Source organism: Nannobrachium achirus (genome assembly GCF_963921795.1).
Source record: "Nannobrachium achirus genome assembly, chromosome: 11".
Lineage (NCBI taxonomy): Eukaryota > Metazoa > Chordata > Actinopteri > Myctophiformes > Myctophidae > Nannobrachium > Nannobrachium achirus.
The window spans coordinates 33591000-33607128 of NC_137820.1; the positions used below are offsets into that span (position 1 = coordinate 33591000).

The following is a 16129-nucleotide window of genomic DNA, read 5'->3' on the forward strand; positions in this document are numbered from 1 at the left end:
GACCACTAGACACGAAACAGACCGCTGGGTGGGTGGGCGTCAGGCGTGGTTTAATCAAAGCCAGGGGGGGGAGTGGGACCGAGTTACTATAGGCTATAGGGCCCAAGGTGGAGGGGCCCTAGTAACTTTAGCTATTGAAAAATAGCAGATATACAAGCTCACAGCGCGTGCTGCGCTGCAAGCTTGTAGATCTGCTATTTTTGAAAAGTCGTGAAAATTTGTGCAAATCTTTGTGAACATTTGTTACTCAATTTTGCTTCTGTGGGGGCGGGGGGGGGCGGGGGGGGCGGGGGGGGGGCCTCCCTGGAACGAAACATTTTGAGATGGGGGCCAAATACATATTCATTTTGGGGGTCCTTGACATGAAAAAGTTTGAGCACCACTGACACGGAAACATCTAGGTTTCTTCTTGCGCACATTTTCACGATTTTTCAAAAATATCTATCTGCTATTTTTTCAATAGTTAACATTCATGGGGGGCCCGCAGTGAATCCTTGTACCCAGGGCCCAGAATTTGGTGTGACGCCCCTGATCAAAGCCAACTGAAGCACCTTTTTTTCAGCGTTAAGTCGATGTTCCAGCGCTGGGTTTTCTCGCACACAGCAGACTGATACAGTATGTGACACAGAGCTCGGTGCTGCGGTGAGTGAGTGGAGCTGTGCTGTGCTGTCCCCCTCACAGCTTCACTCATCTGCACGTCCCACTCGGGGGAGACTGGGAGAGGAGAGGCACAAGAAGACATCCATGATCCAGGGACGGACATACAGCATATTCTTCACTGACACCAAGGAACATATTTATTTATTCTTTCCGTGCGCGCGTAAAACTCAACGCCAAAAGTCGGTGGTGGGGACAAACGGCAGGTGGTGCGCTTTTAATGGCGCACGAATCGGCACGATCCTTCTCCCGCAAAACTTGAACTTCTTTAGCATATAGAGCTCCGCAGCCTCCGCTGTCCCGCTGTCGGTCTGATGCGGTGAAAAGGTGCGTGTTGGAGAGCGAGCAGTGCTTCGGCTGCTGCTGCGTGCGGGCACACGCTCACGCACGCACGCACACGCACATACACAGCTGCAGAACGGAGCTGTGTAACGGGACACTTCTAACACGGAGCTGGTCTGGACAGGAGGACACCGGCACATCGCTTCTTGTTTCCCCGTCCGCCCGGACGCATTAAACCTGAAGTATTTTTTCTTCTTCTTCTTCTTCTTTTGATCCGGAGGATTCGTGGCATTTATGACTATTAATTTTTGTCGGTTATTTTGCGTGTGTGAGGAGGATGTTGCGTTGAGCGGAGCGGAGGGGACAGCAGAGGATGGGGGGGTTTACTGAGCTCCGGACAGGTGCGGACAGGGTCTTCACTGCACGGTAGGTAATAGGATATAGGCCATTGGTTCTCAAAAGTGGGGTCCTGGACGGGGGACCCCCAGGGGTAGAGGGAGGCCCTGGGGGTCCCCCAGCTAAATGATAGTTAGGTCCATTTGTAGCCAATTGCAAATGGACCGGACGGGTCCATTTTGTACACTCTCAGAGTTAAATTAACATTGATTTCACAATATAAATTGGGGTCTCGATGTAAATCATTAACTGGGGGTCCGTAGCCTAAAATGCATGTCAAACTGGGGGTCCTTGAAAAAATGGTTGGGAATCACTGCTAGTCTATAATCTTCTCCAATGGGGTCCCCATGGCATATCTTTTCAAATGGGGGGTCCGCGGGCTGATACGTGTCACTTTTGGGGTCCTTGACATGAACACGTTTGAGAACCTCTGTCATAGGCAGTAACCACTGTGGCCTATTAGTCTACGGGACAAGTCACAAGTTTGTCTGTTGCCTTTGACTCTGCAGCAGCTATGCAAAGTTCTTGGAATGAAGTCAGCCGTGTGTGCTATTAATTATGATTGATTATTTAATCGATTCGTGCTTGATATTGGCTCATAAACTGCAACCAGCAAAATAAATAAATGTTGATATTTTTGATTAGAAAATAAACTAGGCAAAAGCCTTAATTTGTAATCTTGTTTATTATGTAGTCTACTTAATTAAAATAGCCTATAGGGATGCTTTCCATGCCCTTTAGTCTCAGTGTGACTTTGAAGCTATAGGCTGTCTTATAAAATGATTTGAAACGGCTATGGATTGATTGGTTCATAATAGCCATATTTAATAAATAATCCCTTATTACCTATTAAATAGGTCTTAATGCGCTTCGATATGGCACCCACATCTCTCAAAATGCTATAGCCTGGAGAAGATATAGACTGCGCGTCACTGTGTGTGTGTGTGTGTGTGTGTGTGTGTGTGTGTGTGTGTGTGTGTGTGTGCGCGCGCGTGCGTGCGTGCGTGCGTGCGCGCGCGCGAGAGAGAGAGGAAGAGGGAGAGAGACTGTGTGTGTGTGTGTGTGTGTGTGTGTGTGTGTGTGTGTGTGTGTGTGTGCGCGCGCGCGTGCAGGTGTATGTGTGCGCGTGCATGTGTATGTGTGCGTGTGCGCAACGTGCATGGAGTGGAAGAGAGTTGACAGAGAGACTTGTTCATATAGTCAGTCAGTCAGTCAGTCACATATTGTGCAGTGGAACCGTGAGGAGGGACAGAGATGTGGCACCACCATCGTGTAACTTTCTCATGTCAAGGACCCTTAATTAATATCCCACGGACTCCCATCTGAAAATATTTAGTGCCAGAGACTCCCGTAAAGGATTTGTATAGTTAAAATGTTATACATTTTGAGGGGAAATAGCAGATCTTCAAGTCTTGGGGGGCGAATTATGTTTATGTGACCCTATAGAGCGTCGCTATTCTGGGTGCAAACATTCCGTGAAAATTGATTATCTACAAGCTTGTAGATTGGCCTTTTCCAGCAAAGTATTTGGTGTAGAGTAGACTATAAATACAAGTAAGCTGCAATCCGAAGGTTTGATGTCCTATCCAGGATTCAAACCGGGATATCCCCTGCGTGAGACCAAACCTCTAGCTTCTACTAGTAGTGTAGGTGTCCTACCCCAGTGGTTCTCGACCTTTTCAGGCCGTGACCCCCAAAATAATCATATATGAACACTAAGAGTTGAGGCATTACATTTTGTATAACACGGTTCTATTGTGAAAATAGCAGATCTATACATGCATGTAGATCTGCTATTTTCACATTTTCTGAGTTGAATATTTGACAATTTGTCATTTTAGGGTTATTAAAAAGTCCTTAAATTGTCAGTTTAGAAATGTACAGACACCCTCTATACACTTAAACTTTATGTTGGTTTGTTTACTGTTGAGTGAGAAAACAATGTTGCACATTAAGTTAATCATCTGGGCCCCCCTGGGGGTCTCGACCCACAGCTTGAGAACCACTGTCCTACCCAACACTAGACATTTCTCAGAGAACACCTCACTGAAATCCCCCTCCCCCCCCCCCCCCCACCACCATAAATTATTCTTAACACTTCCCTCAATTAACTTTCCACTGGGCAACACAAGCCTGCCATTACCCAGTGGGAACACAGTGGCCAATCAATTAATAAATAGTTAGTTCATGCGCTCTCTCTCTCTCTCCCTCTACATCTGTGCGTGCGTGTGTGCGTGCGTGCGTGCGTGTGTCTCTCTCTCTCTCATCCCTCTGCGAGATGGAAATGAAACAGCTTGGTGACAGAGGTGATTTATTGGTTGGCCCGGACCCGTTCCATATCCCGGGATATAAATTAGTGTTTTTTTGTGTGTTGCATTTGAAGCAATACAGTGTGGCGAGAAGGAACAAGCGCAGCTCAGCTGCACAGCTGTGACAACGACAGAGTGGTGTGTAGTATCCTATAATGAACATTCTCATCTTGTGAGTTGTGGCGTAACCTGTACACAGCACACACACATTCACTAACTTGAAACACACACAAGTTTGATAGTCTCCCCCAAGTCACTGTACAGTATGTGTGTGTGTGTGTGTGTGTGTGTGTGTGTGTGTGTGTGTGTGTGTGTGTGTGTGTGTGTGTGTGTGTGTGTGTGTGTGTGTGTGTGTCCATGCTTGTATACACAAGCACCTGTCTGCGTGTATGTGTGTGTGTGTGTGTGTGTGTGTGTGTGTGTGTGTGTGTGTGTGCCTGTGTATTACATGGTGATAGATACCGAGATTGTGAATGGACTGTGTGTGTTCGCATGAGTATATTTGTGCTATTGTGTGTGTGTGTGTGTGTGTGTGTGCATGCATGCGTGCGACCCGTGCGTGCGTGAAGGCGTGCGTGCGTGCACGTGTGCGTGCGTGCGTGTTTGTGTGTGTGTGTTCACATCGCATGTGTATATCTGTGCTTTTGTGTGCGTGTGCATGTGCATGTTCACAAGTGTATATTTGTGCTATAGTGTGTGTGTGTGCCTGTGTATGTGTAGTATACGAGGATAGTTACTGAGATTGTAAATGGGCAGTGTCGGTTAACTGTGTGCATGCATGCATGCGTGCGTGTGCGTGCTTTGCAACTGTATTAGGCTATCTACTGTAATCACAAGTGTCCAATAGAGACATTGCAGCAAGGGCAGCGCACAGATGGAGTATTGACTGACAGCTGCATCTGTCATCCACAATTCACTGACATTTATTAGACATGAAGTTAACTGTAGTCTCATAACGCTCAGTAGAACAACACTGAGCAGTGTTGCCCACAAATACTATCCAAGCAATGTTGCTTTTATCAACTAAGGACAACCTTTTTAGGGCATGGATTTTGAACCCCTGTTAGATACATGAACCCTAATGAGGAGTTCATCTCGTCACTTACTGAACAAGTACAAGCAGCTTGATGTTTGTGGGACCCTAGCGTTCTTATTCTGGGTGCAATCATTCCGTTAAAAATAGAAGATCTACAACAGGGATGCCCAAAAGGTAGATTGTGATCTACCAGTAGATCACAAAGGCTGTGTAAGTTGACCACATGACATGCCCCTAAAATAAATATGATTAAAATATGTATGAACAAAATTTATTTTTTGGCATCTGTCTCTTGAATCATGGTGACTTGATTGATTGGCATCAAGAATGGCCTGTCAGCTTCCTTCGTGGCTTCTAAAGCAGCAAACCCCCCAATGCAATGCTTTGCTTTGCTTTGTTTTGTTTTCAGAGTCAGTAGCAGTACAAAGAACTCGAAAACCTACCACTTCCATACAGAATGGGAGGAAAATAAATTTCCCCACTATTTCCCATTCCAAGTGTGTTTGTGTGTAACGCCAGTGCCGCAATTCCAAAGCCCCCTAAGGCAGAGTTTTTCTTTTTTTTAGTTTAACCACTTACATCTTCTAGTCTTAGTGCAACAGACCTGAGTTACTCTGACCAATTCCTTCTGTCTTTAGCAAATCTCTTCACCAATCTTTGAGTGGTGCTAAACACTCCTACACCTAGCTTTGTGTGTAGGTCCCTAGATCCCTACTGTACAGTATGTCCCTGTGCACCAGACTAACGTCACACAAGACAAACGCCATAGAAGGTATGCAAAGACAGACTTCACCACAGAACGGCCCATACAAGGAGATATGCACGTGTCATGTTTGATTTGGTGAATGTTTACATTTGTTAAATACATTGTATGTCTCGTCTCCAGCCAGAGCGAGAACCAGCTGACAATGTATACGCTCTGCGACGCTCACTACACGGCCACACAGCATTAGGAAGTCGGCGTGTCTCCCTCCCAAACGACCGCTGTTTCCTTGGCTTCACAGCCGGAAATATTAAATTGGAGCCGGGCTGAATTAACGAGAAGACACTTGTATAATTCAGTGTTCAGTGTTTGTCTTGGTAGACAGGGACATGTTTGGGCAACCAAAACAAACTGAACAAATGAGGGTGAACACCAACATACAGTGCAATGTGTTTCTGCAGGTAAACATGTCCAGTGTGGCTGATGACTGCTGGTATAGAGGGAAATGATTGGATCAAAAAAAGAAAGAAAAGGAAACACAGGGCATAAATTGCCTTTGACTATTAAATATGTTCTCAGTTGGTGCCCAGCCAATACCAAGGGCACTTCTCATAATAGTGTGCATCGCCACACAGTGGTCATTGCAGATATCATTCTATTGATGCTGCTGTGTGTGTGTGGTCATCCATATTAAACTCACCATTCACATAATGGCCCAATCAAGCATGTTGACTGGAATGTCAATTCTCTCTCGTTTTGCATTTATCATTTTAAAAAGGATTTAAACTAGTGAAAACAGCCGATCTACATGCACACAACGCCTCGCTGACAGCTGATCTGCTTGTAGATCAGCTGTTTTCACTACTTTTGTGGGACGACCTTGTATTATGAAGCAGGGCTTTACTTTGCGAAAGAACGTACACATTTGAAACTTGGAGATACAAGGTTTCTGCCCGACAACGACGATATGTCTCTTACTCATACTGGCACAAGCAGCAAAAACGCTGGTGGGACTTTGTTCCGCAGATCTGTGCCAACATAGCAATACAACACAACAACAAGATAACAATGACAATAACACTTCCAGTTCTGTATGTATTATTCCTCACCATCCCTTGCTGTCTGTCTCTTTTATTGCCCGCAGGACGCCGCATTTCCAGTCGCACCACGCCCCAATAATCCTGTGGTGATTACAGAAGGGATCAACTTCAGCCCTGGGATACTCCGGCGCGATACACTGTGTCTCTGGCCTGGTGCTCCTCTGTCCTGACTCAGAGCTCCCCCTCAGGTGTCCCTGCTCCGCACCAGACTCTCGCGCTATTAAGTCCCACGAACGCCCCCGGAATCGATCCTATAGCTCTGCCGAAGGAACCCCTTGACAGCCCCTTATCTTTGGTTTCCCACCGCACTGCAGCTCTCCTCGGAAACCTGCACATTTCTTCCCTTTCTTGTGGACGCTGATCGGAAGCTTTGTTTGTTCTCTCACTGGACGGGGATGTAAGCGTCCCAGGACTGTGAAAGGGAACAACAGTGTGTTAGGAGCACAGATTGACCGGACGCCCGTTTGGCGGATGCCAGGGCCCTGGCGGGACGGCCGCACCCCGTCGTCCAAGCCGAGGTCAAGAAGACTTTGAACATCACAAGAAAAGAGGACGAGGATCGCCGCGTCACAGATCGCCGAGACTCGGTAGACTTGGTCATATAGTCGGGGTTATGACCTAGGCTGCTTTTTTTGTCAGTTTGGCCGTTGTTTTCCTATCCTGGTTGTGAGCTGCCCGGCACGGAGCGGCGTGCCATCCCGATGCCGCCATGCCCATCATCAGCAACGCCAACCAAGACTTCAGCAACCTGTCAGGCAGCGATGACAGCAGCCTGGACCGCATCTTCCAGGAGATCCCCGAGACGGAGACCATCAAGGTATGAGCGGGGTCGGGTCATACACATGCATGCAGGCACGCGCGCATGCACGCACGCACGCACGCACGCACGCACGCACACACACACACACACACACACATACACACACACACACACACACACACACACACACACACACACACACACACACACACACACGGGTTTGCAATTGCTACTTTGTGGGGACATTACACATAGTCTACTATCTTTGTGGGGACGTTCCATTCATTTTGAACCCTAACCCTAACCCTTAACCTAACCCCTAAACACCTTGTGGGGACCTATTAATAAGTACCCACAAGGTATTGTGCAAGGATTGTACTATCTTTGTGGGGACATGAGGTCCCCACAAAGTAGTAATTCCCTGTCCACACACACACACACACACACACACACACACACACACACACACACACACACTAGGGCATTAACGAAAAAGTCGACAAGTCGACTCCGTTGACTTCATTACACAAGTCGACTCCCAAAAGAGAAAGTCGAAGTTGAAAAAAAAAACGAAAAAAAAAAAAAAAACGTTCTATTGTGAAAATAGCAGATCTACATGCTCACAACGCCTCGCGATGCGAGGCATTGTGAGCATGTAGATCGGCTATTTTCACAATTTCTGCCTCTATATATTTGACAATTTGGACAATGTTTAATTTGCCATTTTAGAGGTATTAAAAAGTTCTTAAATTGTCACTTTAGAAATGTGAAGATACCCTCTATGTCTTAAACTCAATCATCTGGGGACCCCCCAAAATAATTGGGGGGTCGTGTGTGATGTGATGACGTCATCAAACGATAAAGTCGACTTCAACTCAACTTTTTACTGAGTCGAGTCGACTTTCAAAAATCACAAGTCGTTAATGCCCTAACACACACACACACACACACACGCACACACGCACACATGCACGTATGCACGCACACACACACACACACACACACACACACACACACACACACACACACACACACACACACACACACACACACACAAACCGTTTTATCACTATATTCAAATCACATGTTATTCAATCTGGCGTCAGTTCAGAAAAAGTTAGGTATGGCAACATGACTGGTCACCAGTCATGTTACCATACCTTAGCAACAGGCATGATACATTTATTTTGAGAAGTACATTTAATTCCCCCCCCCCCCCCGTTTCTACGGTTTCTTGGGCTGGATATGGCAGCCCGGAACGGTTGTTCAAGTGCAGCTAAACTTGGCATGTTAGTAAACGTGCCACCATTAACAATAATGCATTGCACCTGTGCAGCTGACCTGCGGAACCTGGGAATATACCATCTTGTCAAGATGGGGAGAATACAAGTGTGGAGAATACAATTATAATACCTTGTTAAAGTGACCATTTTGTTCAATTTTGCATTTGTAGTTATTTTACTGTAATTTAACAACATGATAACCAGCACAGATAGACAAAGAGACATTCATGGATTCATATAAAAGTAACTTTTATTTTACCCCCTGGACCCAGGGTATGGCAGCTGCATACCCCTGCCATACCCAATTGACGCCCCTGGAGCTACAAAGGGCAAAAATCGATTTGGGAAACCCGGCCAATAACCTTGAAGGACCCGTCCGATGGAAAAAGTTATAAGGCGGTCAACAACGAGTAGAAGACTGTCTCAATTCAAGCTGCAGGCCTATCCAATTTCCTTCTCAAATCTGATCTTTTTAGGACTGACTGTCCACACTGATATTTGCAAGTGATCAGATGGGATTCATATAATCTTTCAGACACTGTGTGGACCTCCACAATTCCTTCCTGTGGTAACAACATAACCACTTAACTTACTCTGTCTTGCAACAGTGTTGCTCGCCAAAAATAGACCGAGACATACATTTAGATATGAGTAGGCATGCCACTATTCACTCAACTCACGATACTATACGAATCACGATTCACGATTTCATTTTTGCCAGACCCATGAAATGGGTAGGCCTACATAAGCAAATGTCGGTCTGTCTGTCTGTCCGGGTTTTCTATATAAAGGGTATATATGATGATGACATGATGATGACATGCCTACAAAAGGCATGATGTCATAAATGATGATGACAGACAGGGGGTCTGGCACAACCAGGTTGACCTGGTCTAGTTTTTAAACACAATGTATTTTCCACAGAAATGACTGAAAAATATTTTTCTGTTTATTACTAGTAAGACACCTCAGGGCGACATGCGTGCCAAATTCTTGGCGCGGACCAGTTACCCATATGTGGAGACCCCTGGTACCCATATATGGAGATCCATGTACTGTATATGGTATATCCCTTTTATGCCCGTACATGGAGATCACTGTCTGAACCAGCCACACAGATATGGCATTACCATATGAAGTTAGATATGGGCTTAATTGCGACCGTCAGGTCGCAGTTACTACCAAAACCTCCACCGGCTGTCTGTCAGTCTGTCCGTCACGTCACACTTTTCCCCAACTCATATCTCCGCCACTGTTGCCCCAATCCATGCCAAACTTTGCACGCACACTCCTTGCCTGCCATCCACAACCTCCAGGGACCCCCAGAGCTCCAGGGACTCCCAGGGACCCCCTTCTGCCGCCGCCAAAAAGTGCAAAAATGACCAAATGACCACCCCAACGGGGCTGTTCACCGACTCCTGGTGCTCCAGAATGGATGCAAAAGTGGTCGCACCCCTAGTGAAGGACCCCCGCCACTGCAGCGATCTACAAAATGCAGTAACTCGGGCTAGGAGCGACCAGGAGAGCCGGGGCCGATACCCACGCTTCCGCCTTGGCGGCGCCAAGAGAGCCGTCAACATGAATCTGTCCCATATAGCGCCACCATCAGGCCCATTTTTTCAAACACATTTTTGGACACTGCTCCTACAGATCTTTCCCTAAAATCACGCAAATCGGTACACAGTATGTCCACACTCCTGCCATCAACATTGATCTGTCCCATATAGCGCCACCATCAGGCCGATTTTTTCAAACACATTTTTGGACACTGCCCCTACAGATTTTGCCCTAAAATCACGCAAATCGGTACACAGTACAGTATGTCTACACTCATGTCATCAACATGGATCTGTCCCATATAGTGACACCATCTGGCCGATTTTTTCAAACACATTTTGGACACTGCTCCTACACATTTTTTCCTAAAATCACACTGCGACCTGACGGTCGCTTATCTCCCGATTAGGGAGTCTTACTGGTATTGATGATATCAGGGATCTCCATGTATGGGCATAAAACGGATTCCGAGTGGTTCCTATGACATCACAACATACAATCCCTTTCATGCCCATACATGGAGATCCCTATCTGAACCAGCCACAGATATGAGCCATGTCTTGGCCATCTGGCCAGTGATGTATATTGATGACATCAGGGATCTTCATATGGGCATAAAAGGGATTCTGAGGAATACCTATTATGGACTTTTACATAGGTGATGTCACCTGTGAAATCACCTGTAATGTCACAGTGATGTGTCAAGGGAACCACAGTGTCAGGCGTATAACCTTCAGAGATACACGGATATGTGGACAAAAGATGTGCCAGATGTGTCATCACAGTGACATCAGAGCATGATGTCAGAGCAGCAAACCCATAGGCCGTAAAAATGTGTACACACACGGAGACAAGCTGTGACAATCTCATGGTAAACTACGACCTTCGGTCGCAATTACCCCCCCCCCCCCCCCTCACACACACACAGCTATTAATCTCATATGTGCTTAATTTCACAACTTTTATTTAATCGCAAAAGTAGCATACTTTTCATGTAAAAGTACTTAATGTCTGTGCAACAACTGTAAACTTGCTTTCTTTTTATTTAGAACTACTGGGGTTAACAAGTAAAAAAAAGAAAAGCTTTGGCTTAATAGATGTAGACCTATTTGACAGTGCAGACTCATAATTGCCTTCCTTGATACAATAACGATGCTTCAAGGAGCATCACCAGGTGACAGACACACAGACCTCTCCCAGCAGTGCTCATGAACTAATAGGATTACTGTGATTATGGTAATATCACATTTCATATCAGACACACCATAATTCATTAGCCCCCACATTTCTATTTATTTATCTGAAAAAATAAATAAAATCAAAATGTATTTTTTCAATAAATGGATTTAAAGTTATACTATGTAACTTCTTTTATAAAACATATCTTAAAATTGTCCTAACTATTAAATCGCTAAAGTTTTAGAACCCCCACTCTGTTAATTTCAGCTCCCAAAGCCTTTTCTTTATATGTGTTCTACTGAGCCCTGGTGGCCGTGACCGGGGCTGTTTTTCCCGGCAAAATGACGTCATATGCATCATTCTGTACACGTGTCTCCCTACCGGCCAATCAAAGCCCAGATCATACACTGCTGAGCTCTTCAGGAAGTACACTGCAGTGTTTACACTGGGCTAGGAGTCTAGCATGTAACTCCCCAACCGAGGCTCGTAGAGGGACACGAAAGACCTCTATGGATAGGTCTCGGCGAGGCTGAATGCCCGGTCCGCGGCGAAAAACGGCCGAAAAAAGCGGACGCGACCGCGGTTTGCTCTACTGCTACTGACCACTAGTTGAGCAACTTACACAGTATAGCTTTAAATCGTCCCCTGTTTGAATTGATTAATATACAATATTGTGTCATCAGTCTAACCAGTGCGGCTGCCGCGACACAAGTCACACTTGCAAATGAATTCTAGCCTCGTACCCGCCCTCTTCCGGAAACCATTTCATTTGGATTACGGAAGTTGGTCGTTTACTAGGCTAAATGAATTCTGTCCTTGTCCCTTGTATGCCCATATATGGAGATCCCTGATGTCATCAATATTAAGCCCATAGCTTGGAATGCCCATATATGGACATATCAGGCCCCCTTTAGATTAAAACGGGCTTCACTGTAAACGTAATGATTTATAGCCGTTTGTGGGGGGTCATTTAGACGAAAATGGCGTCTTCGGGGGGTATAACCGTAACAAAGTGAAAACCCCTTTGAAAGTGGAAAAGGTAAAAACGCTTTGTATCTCCCGCTTTCATCTAAATACCGTAAACGCAGCAAACCACTGAAAATGATAAGATGTGGGACGTCCTAATAGGGCTGTCACGATTAGGAATTTCTCCAGATGATTAATTGTCATACAAATAATCGGCGATTGACGAATATATCGTCTTTTTTCCCCCCTTCATTTTATGCCACTATGATAAATAGCTTTGAGCTCATACTCATACTGTACCTTAATGAAGAGCAATTTAATTGCTTTTTAAACATCAGTTCAGTGGTGTAAACTGTAAAGTAACTATTAAGTACATTTATTTGCTAACGTTAGCCCTAATTTATACCGTAGCTATTTGAAAATAGCCGATCTACAAGCTCACAACAACGCGTCGCGGTGCGTTGTGAAAATAGCCGATCTACAAGCTCACAGCGCGTCGCGGTGCGTTGTGAAAATTGCCGATCTACAAGCTCACAACGCGTCGCGGTGCGTTGTGAAACTAGCCGATCTACAAGCTCACAACGCGTCGCGGTGCGTTGTGAAAATAGCCGATCTACAAGCTCACAACGCGTCGCGGTGCGTTGTGAAAATAGCAGACAACTGCAAAAATGGGGGTCCCTGAAGCTCCGGGGGTCCTTACCATTTATATTATAATAATATAAACGATATGGAGGAGGAAAAATGTGTTTTGCAAGAATCGGCCTCATGGTGGCGCTAGAAGAGGGCCATGTGAGAAATGAGGGGTGGGGTCTCCGCGCCGCCGAGGCGGACGAATAGGTACCGGCCCCGGCTCTCCCGGTGGCTCCTAGGCCAAGTTAGGGCATTTTATGTGCGCTGCAGTGGCAGGGGGTCCTCCACTGGGGGCGCCACCACTTTTGCATCCGTTCTGGAGCACAAGGAGTCGGTGGTCCCCGGGAATTCCCCGTGAGCAGCCCCGTTGGGGTGGTCATTTGGTCATTTTTGCACATTTGGTCATTTTTTACATCTGGGGGTCCCCCAGGGACCTGGGGGTCCCTGGAGCTCCGGGGGTCCTTGGAGGTTGTAGTTTGGCAGGCAAGGAGTGTGTGTGCAAAATCTGGCATGGATCGGGGCAACGGTTGCGGAGATATGAGCAGGGCAAAAGTGTGACGTGTGACGTGTGACGGACTGACTGACGCACGGACACCTGGTGGAGCTTTCTGTAGTAAGTGCGACCTACGGTCGCAATAAAATGCCTTAACTCGGGCTAGGAGCGTCCGGGAGAGCCGGGGCCGGTACCTATTCGTCCGCCAAGGCAACGCGGAGACCCCACCCCTCATTTCTCACATGGCCCTCTTCTAGCGCCACCTTCAGGCCGATTTTTAAAACACATTTTGGACACTGCTCCTACAGATTTTGCCCTAAAATCACGAAAATCACTACACAGCATGTCTACACTCATGTCATCAACATGGATCAGGAAGATTTTGGAAAAACACATTTTTGCCCTATTTTCGATTAGGGAGTCTTACTGGTTTTAATTCTATTAATTATGTTTAGTTTTAGTGACAGGGGGTCCGGGACCCCTAGGGGGTCCTCATAGTTACTACAGTGGGTCCTCCAAATCTTTGAGTGATAGAAACTTTTTTCTCCTTTTTTATATTAACCACTTGAACCCTAGTCAGTGTCCATATTCTGAGAACTTTAGCTTGTAGATCGGCTATTTTCGGCAAAAATAGAGGGGGAAAAAGAGCACACTAAGTACAGAGTGAAAGGCCAACTTCATTAAGTAGTGATGGTTCAAGTGGTTAAATATCTGAAAACACAAATTGACTAGAATGATGATTGTGCTGTCAAACGATGAAACTATATGGAATCTATGATAAGGTAGTGGGGGGTCCCTGCTTCATCTGTCTTTCAACCAAGGGGTCCTTGGCCTGAAAACGTTGACCGCCCCTGAACCAGGGGCGTCAATTGGGTATGGCAGGGGTATGCAGCTGCCATACCCTGGGTCCAGGGGGGAAAATAAAAGTTACTTTTAAATATAAATTGTAAATTTGTTAAATAAATTGTCTATCTGTTCTAGTTATAAATTACAGTAAAATAACTACAAATGCAAAATTTAACAAAATGTTCACTTTAACAAGGTATTATAATTGTATTCTCCTTGACAAAATGGTATATTCCCAGGTTCCTCAGGTCAGCTGCACAGGTGCAATTCATTATTGTAATTGTGGCACGTTTACTAACATGCCAAGTTTAGCTGCACTTGAACAACCGTTCCATGCTGCCATATCCAGCCCAAGAAAACGTAGAAACGGGTGGAAAATTAAAAGTACTTAAAATAAATGTATCATGCCTGTTGCTAAGGTATGGCAACATGACTGGTGTCTTGCACGCGCGCGAAGGCGCACGTGCAGTCATGTTGCCATACCTTAGCTTTTTCTGAACTGATGCCACTGCCCTGAACTATAACAACCACTGGTCTCTGCTTGACTGTCCCTCCTCAATGTGTGGTCTCCACCCTCTCCCTGCAGGGCGTGTACTACAAGCGCGCCCAGTTCATCCGCCGGCCGGAGGAGCTGCTGTCGGTGGACCACGGCACGCTGGCCGTGATCAACGTGGGCGGCAACCGCTACACGCTGCCCTGGAGCACGCTGGAGCAGTTCCCGCTGACGCGGCTGGGCCGCCTGCGTGGCTGCCGCTCCGCCGAAGACATCGCCGGCGTGTGCGATGACTACGACGAGACGCACCGCGAGTTCTTCTTCGACCGCTCGCCCTCCGCCTTCCGCATCATCCTCAACTTCCTGGCGGCCGGCAAGCTGCGGCTGCTGCGCGAGATGTGCGTGCCAGTGGTGTAGAGTAACCGAGTGCATTTACTCAAGTACTGTACTTAAAGGACGACTAGGCAGGTTTCTGAATTGCCCACAGTCCTCCTATGAGACACAGACCAAGTAGTGGTTAGTGAGGACTAGAGCTGCCAATATTCCTCAGAAACTAAATTCGAATATTGGTCTTAGAAATTGTCTCGAATATCGAATATATTCGAATATCATTATTATTAATATTAATAATAATTAATAATATTAATATTAATATTTATTTTCCTTTTTTATATATATTTTTTTATATTTTTTACAGGAACAATACAAAAAATATTATCAAGTTATAACACCATACAATATTTATATATACATATTATATATGATTACATCTAAGCAGCATGCATTGTGCACTCATTGAGCAGTAGAAGACGCATGTCAACTGTATCACACAGAATTGTGACCATGTGTACTAGGCAACAGCTCCTCCTGGGGTAACGTTATTCCATAGGTCACCTGTTTCAATGTAACGCTACATTCACTGAAGTCTGCATGTTTAGTTTCCCTGAGATGGATTTACTTTGTCTTAGCCTGTAAATGCCGTGGAGACTACGATATGATGGGGAGTTCCTTCCTTCATTGCAAGGGAAAGATGGCAAATTAGCAGAAAGATCTTCTCTGCAATAGTTTGTTTGTTACTCACAGACTCAGAGGGTGAACTGAAGCTCTCATGCTAACAGCGTCACAATCACAGCATGTGTGATGAGAGAGCAGGGTGAGAGAGAGTTATATAATTCCAGTACAAGGGTGGATAACTGAAAGCTAATACTTCAAGAGTAGAACGACGTGTGGCCGAGAGTTATATTTTTTAGTACAACAGTGCATGGCCAGATCTTTTCTTTTTAGATTTTTTTTTAAATAATTCAAATATTATTTTTTATCATCGAATATGCATTTTTCCCCCCCATATTTCACGAATATCCGATATTCGAATATTAATTTGGCAGCCTTAGTTATTTGAAAATAGGTTGAAAAAGTCATCCTTAAGTACAAGTTTGAGG

At 45.6% G+C, this 16129-nt stretch overlaps 1 protein-coding gene across 1 annotated transcript in view; it reads left to right on the plus strand.

Moving 5' to 3' along the window:
• Nucleotides 1-7192: 7192 nt before the first annotated feature.
• Nucleotides 7193-16129, plus strand: part of kcng4a (potassium voltage-gated channel, subfamily G, member 4a) — a gene marked incomplete at both ends in the record, with an annotated part of 83694 nt that continues 74757 nt past the window's right edge. The window contains 2 exons of the mRNA XM_080736643.1: nucleotides 7193-7300; nucleotides 14784-15088. Of these exons, the coding sequence (XP_080592769.1) occupies nucleotides 7193-7300; nucleotides 14784-15088 (413 nt within the window). The remainder of the gene's footprint in view (nucleotides 7301-14783; nucleotides 15089-16129) is intronic.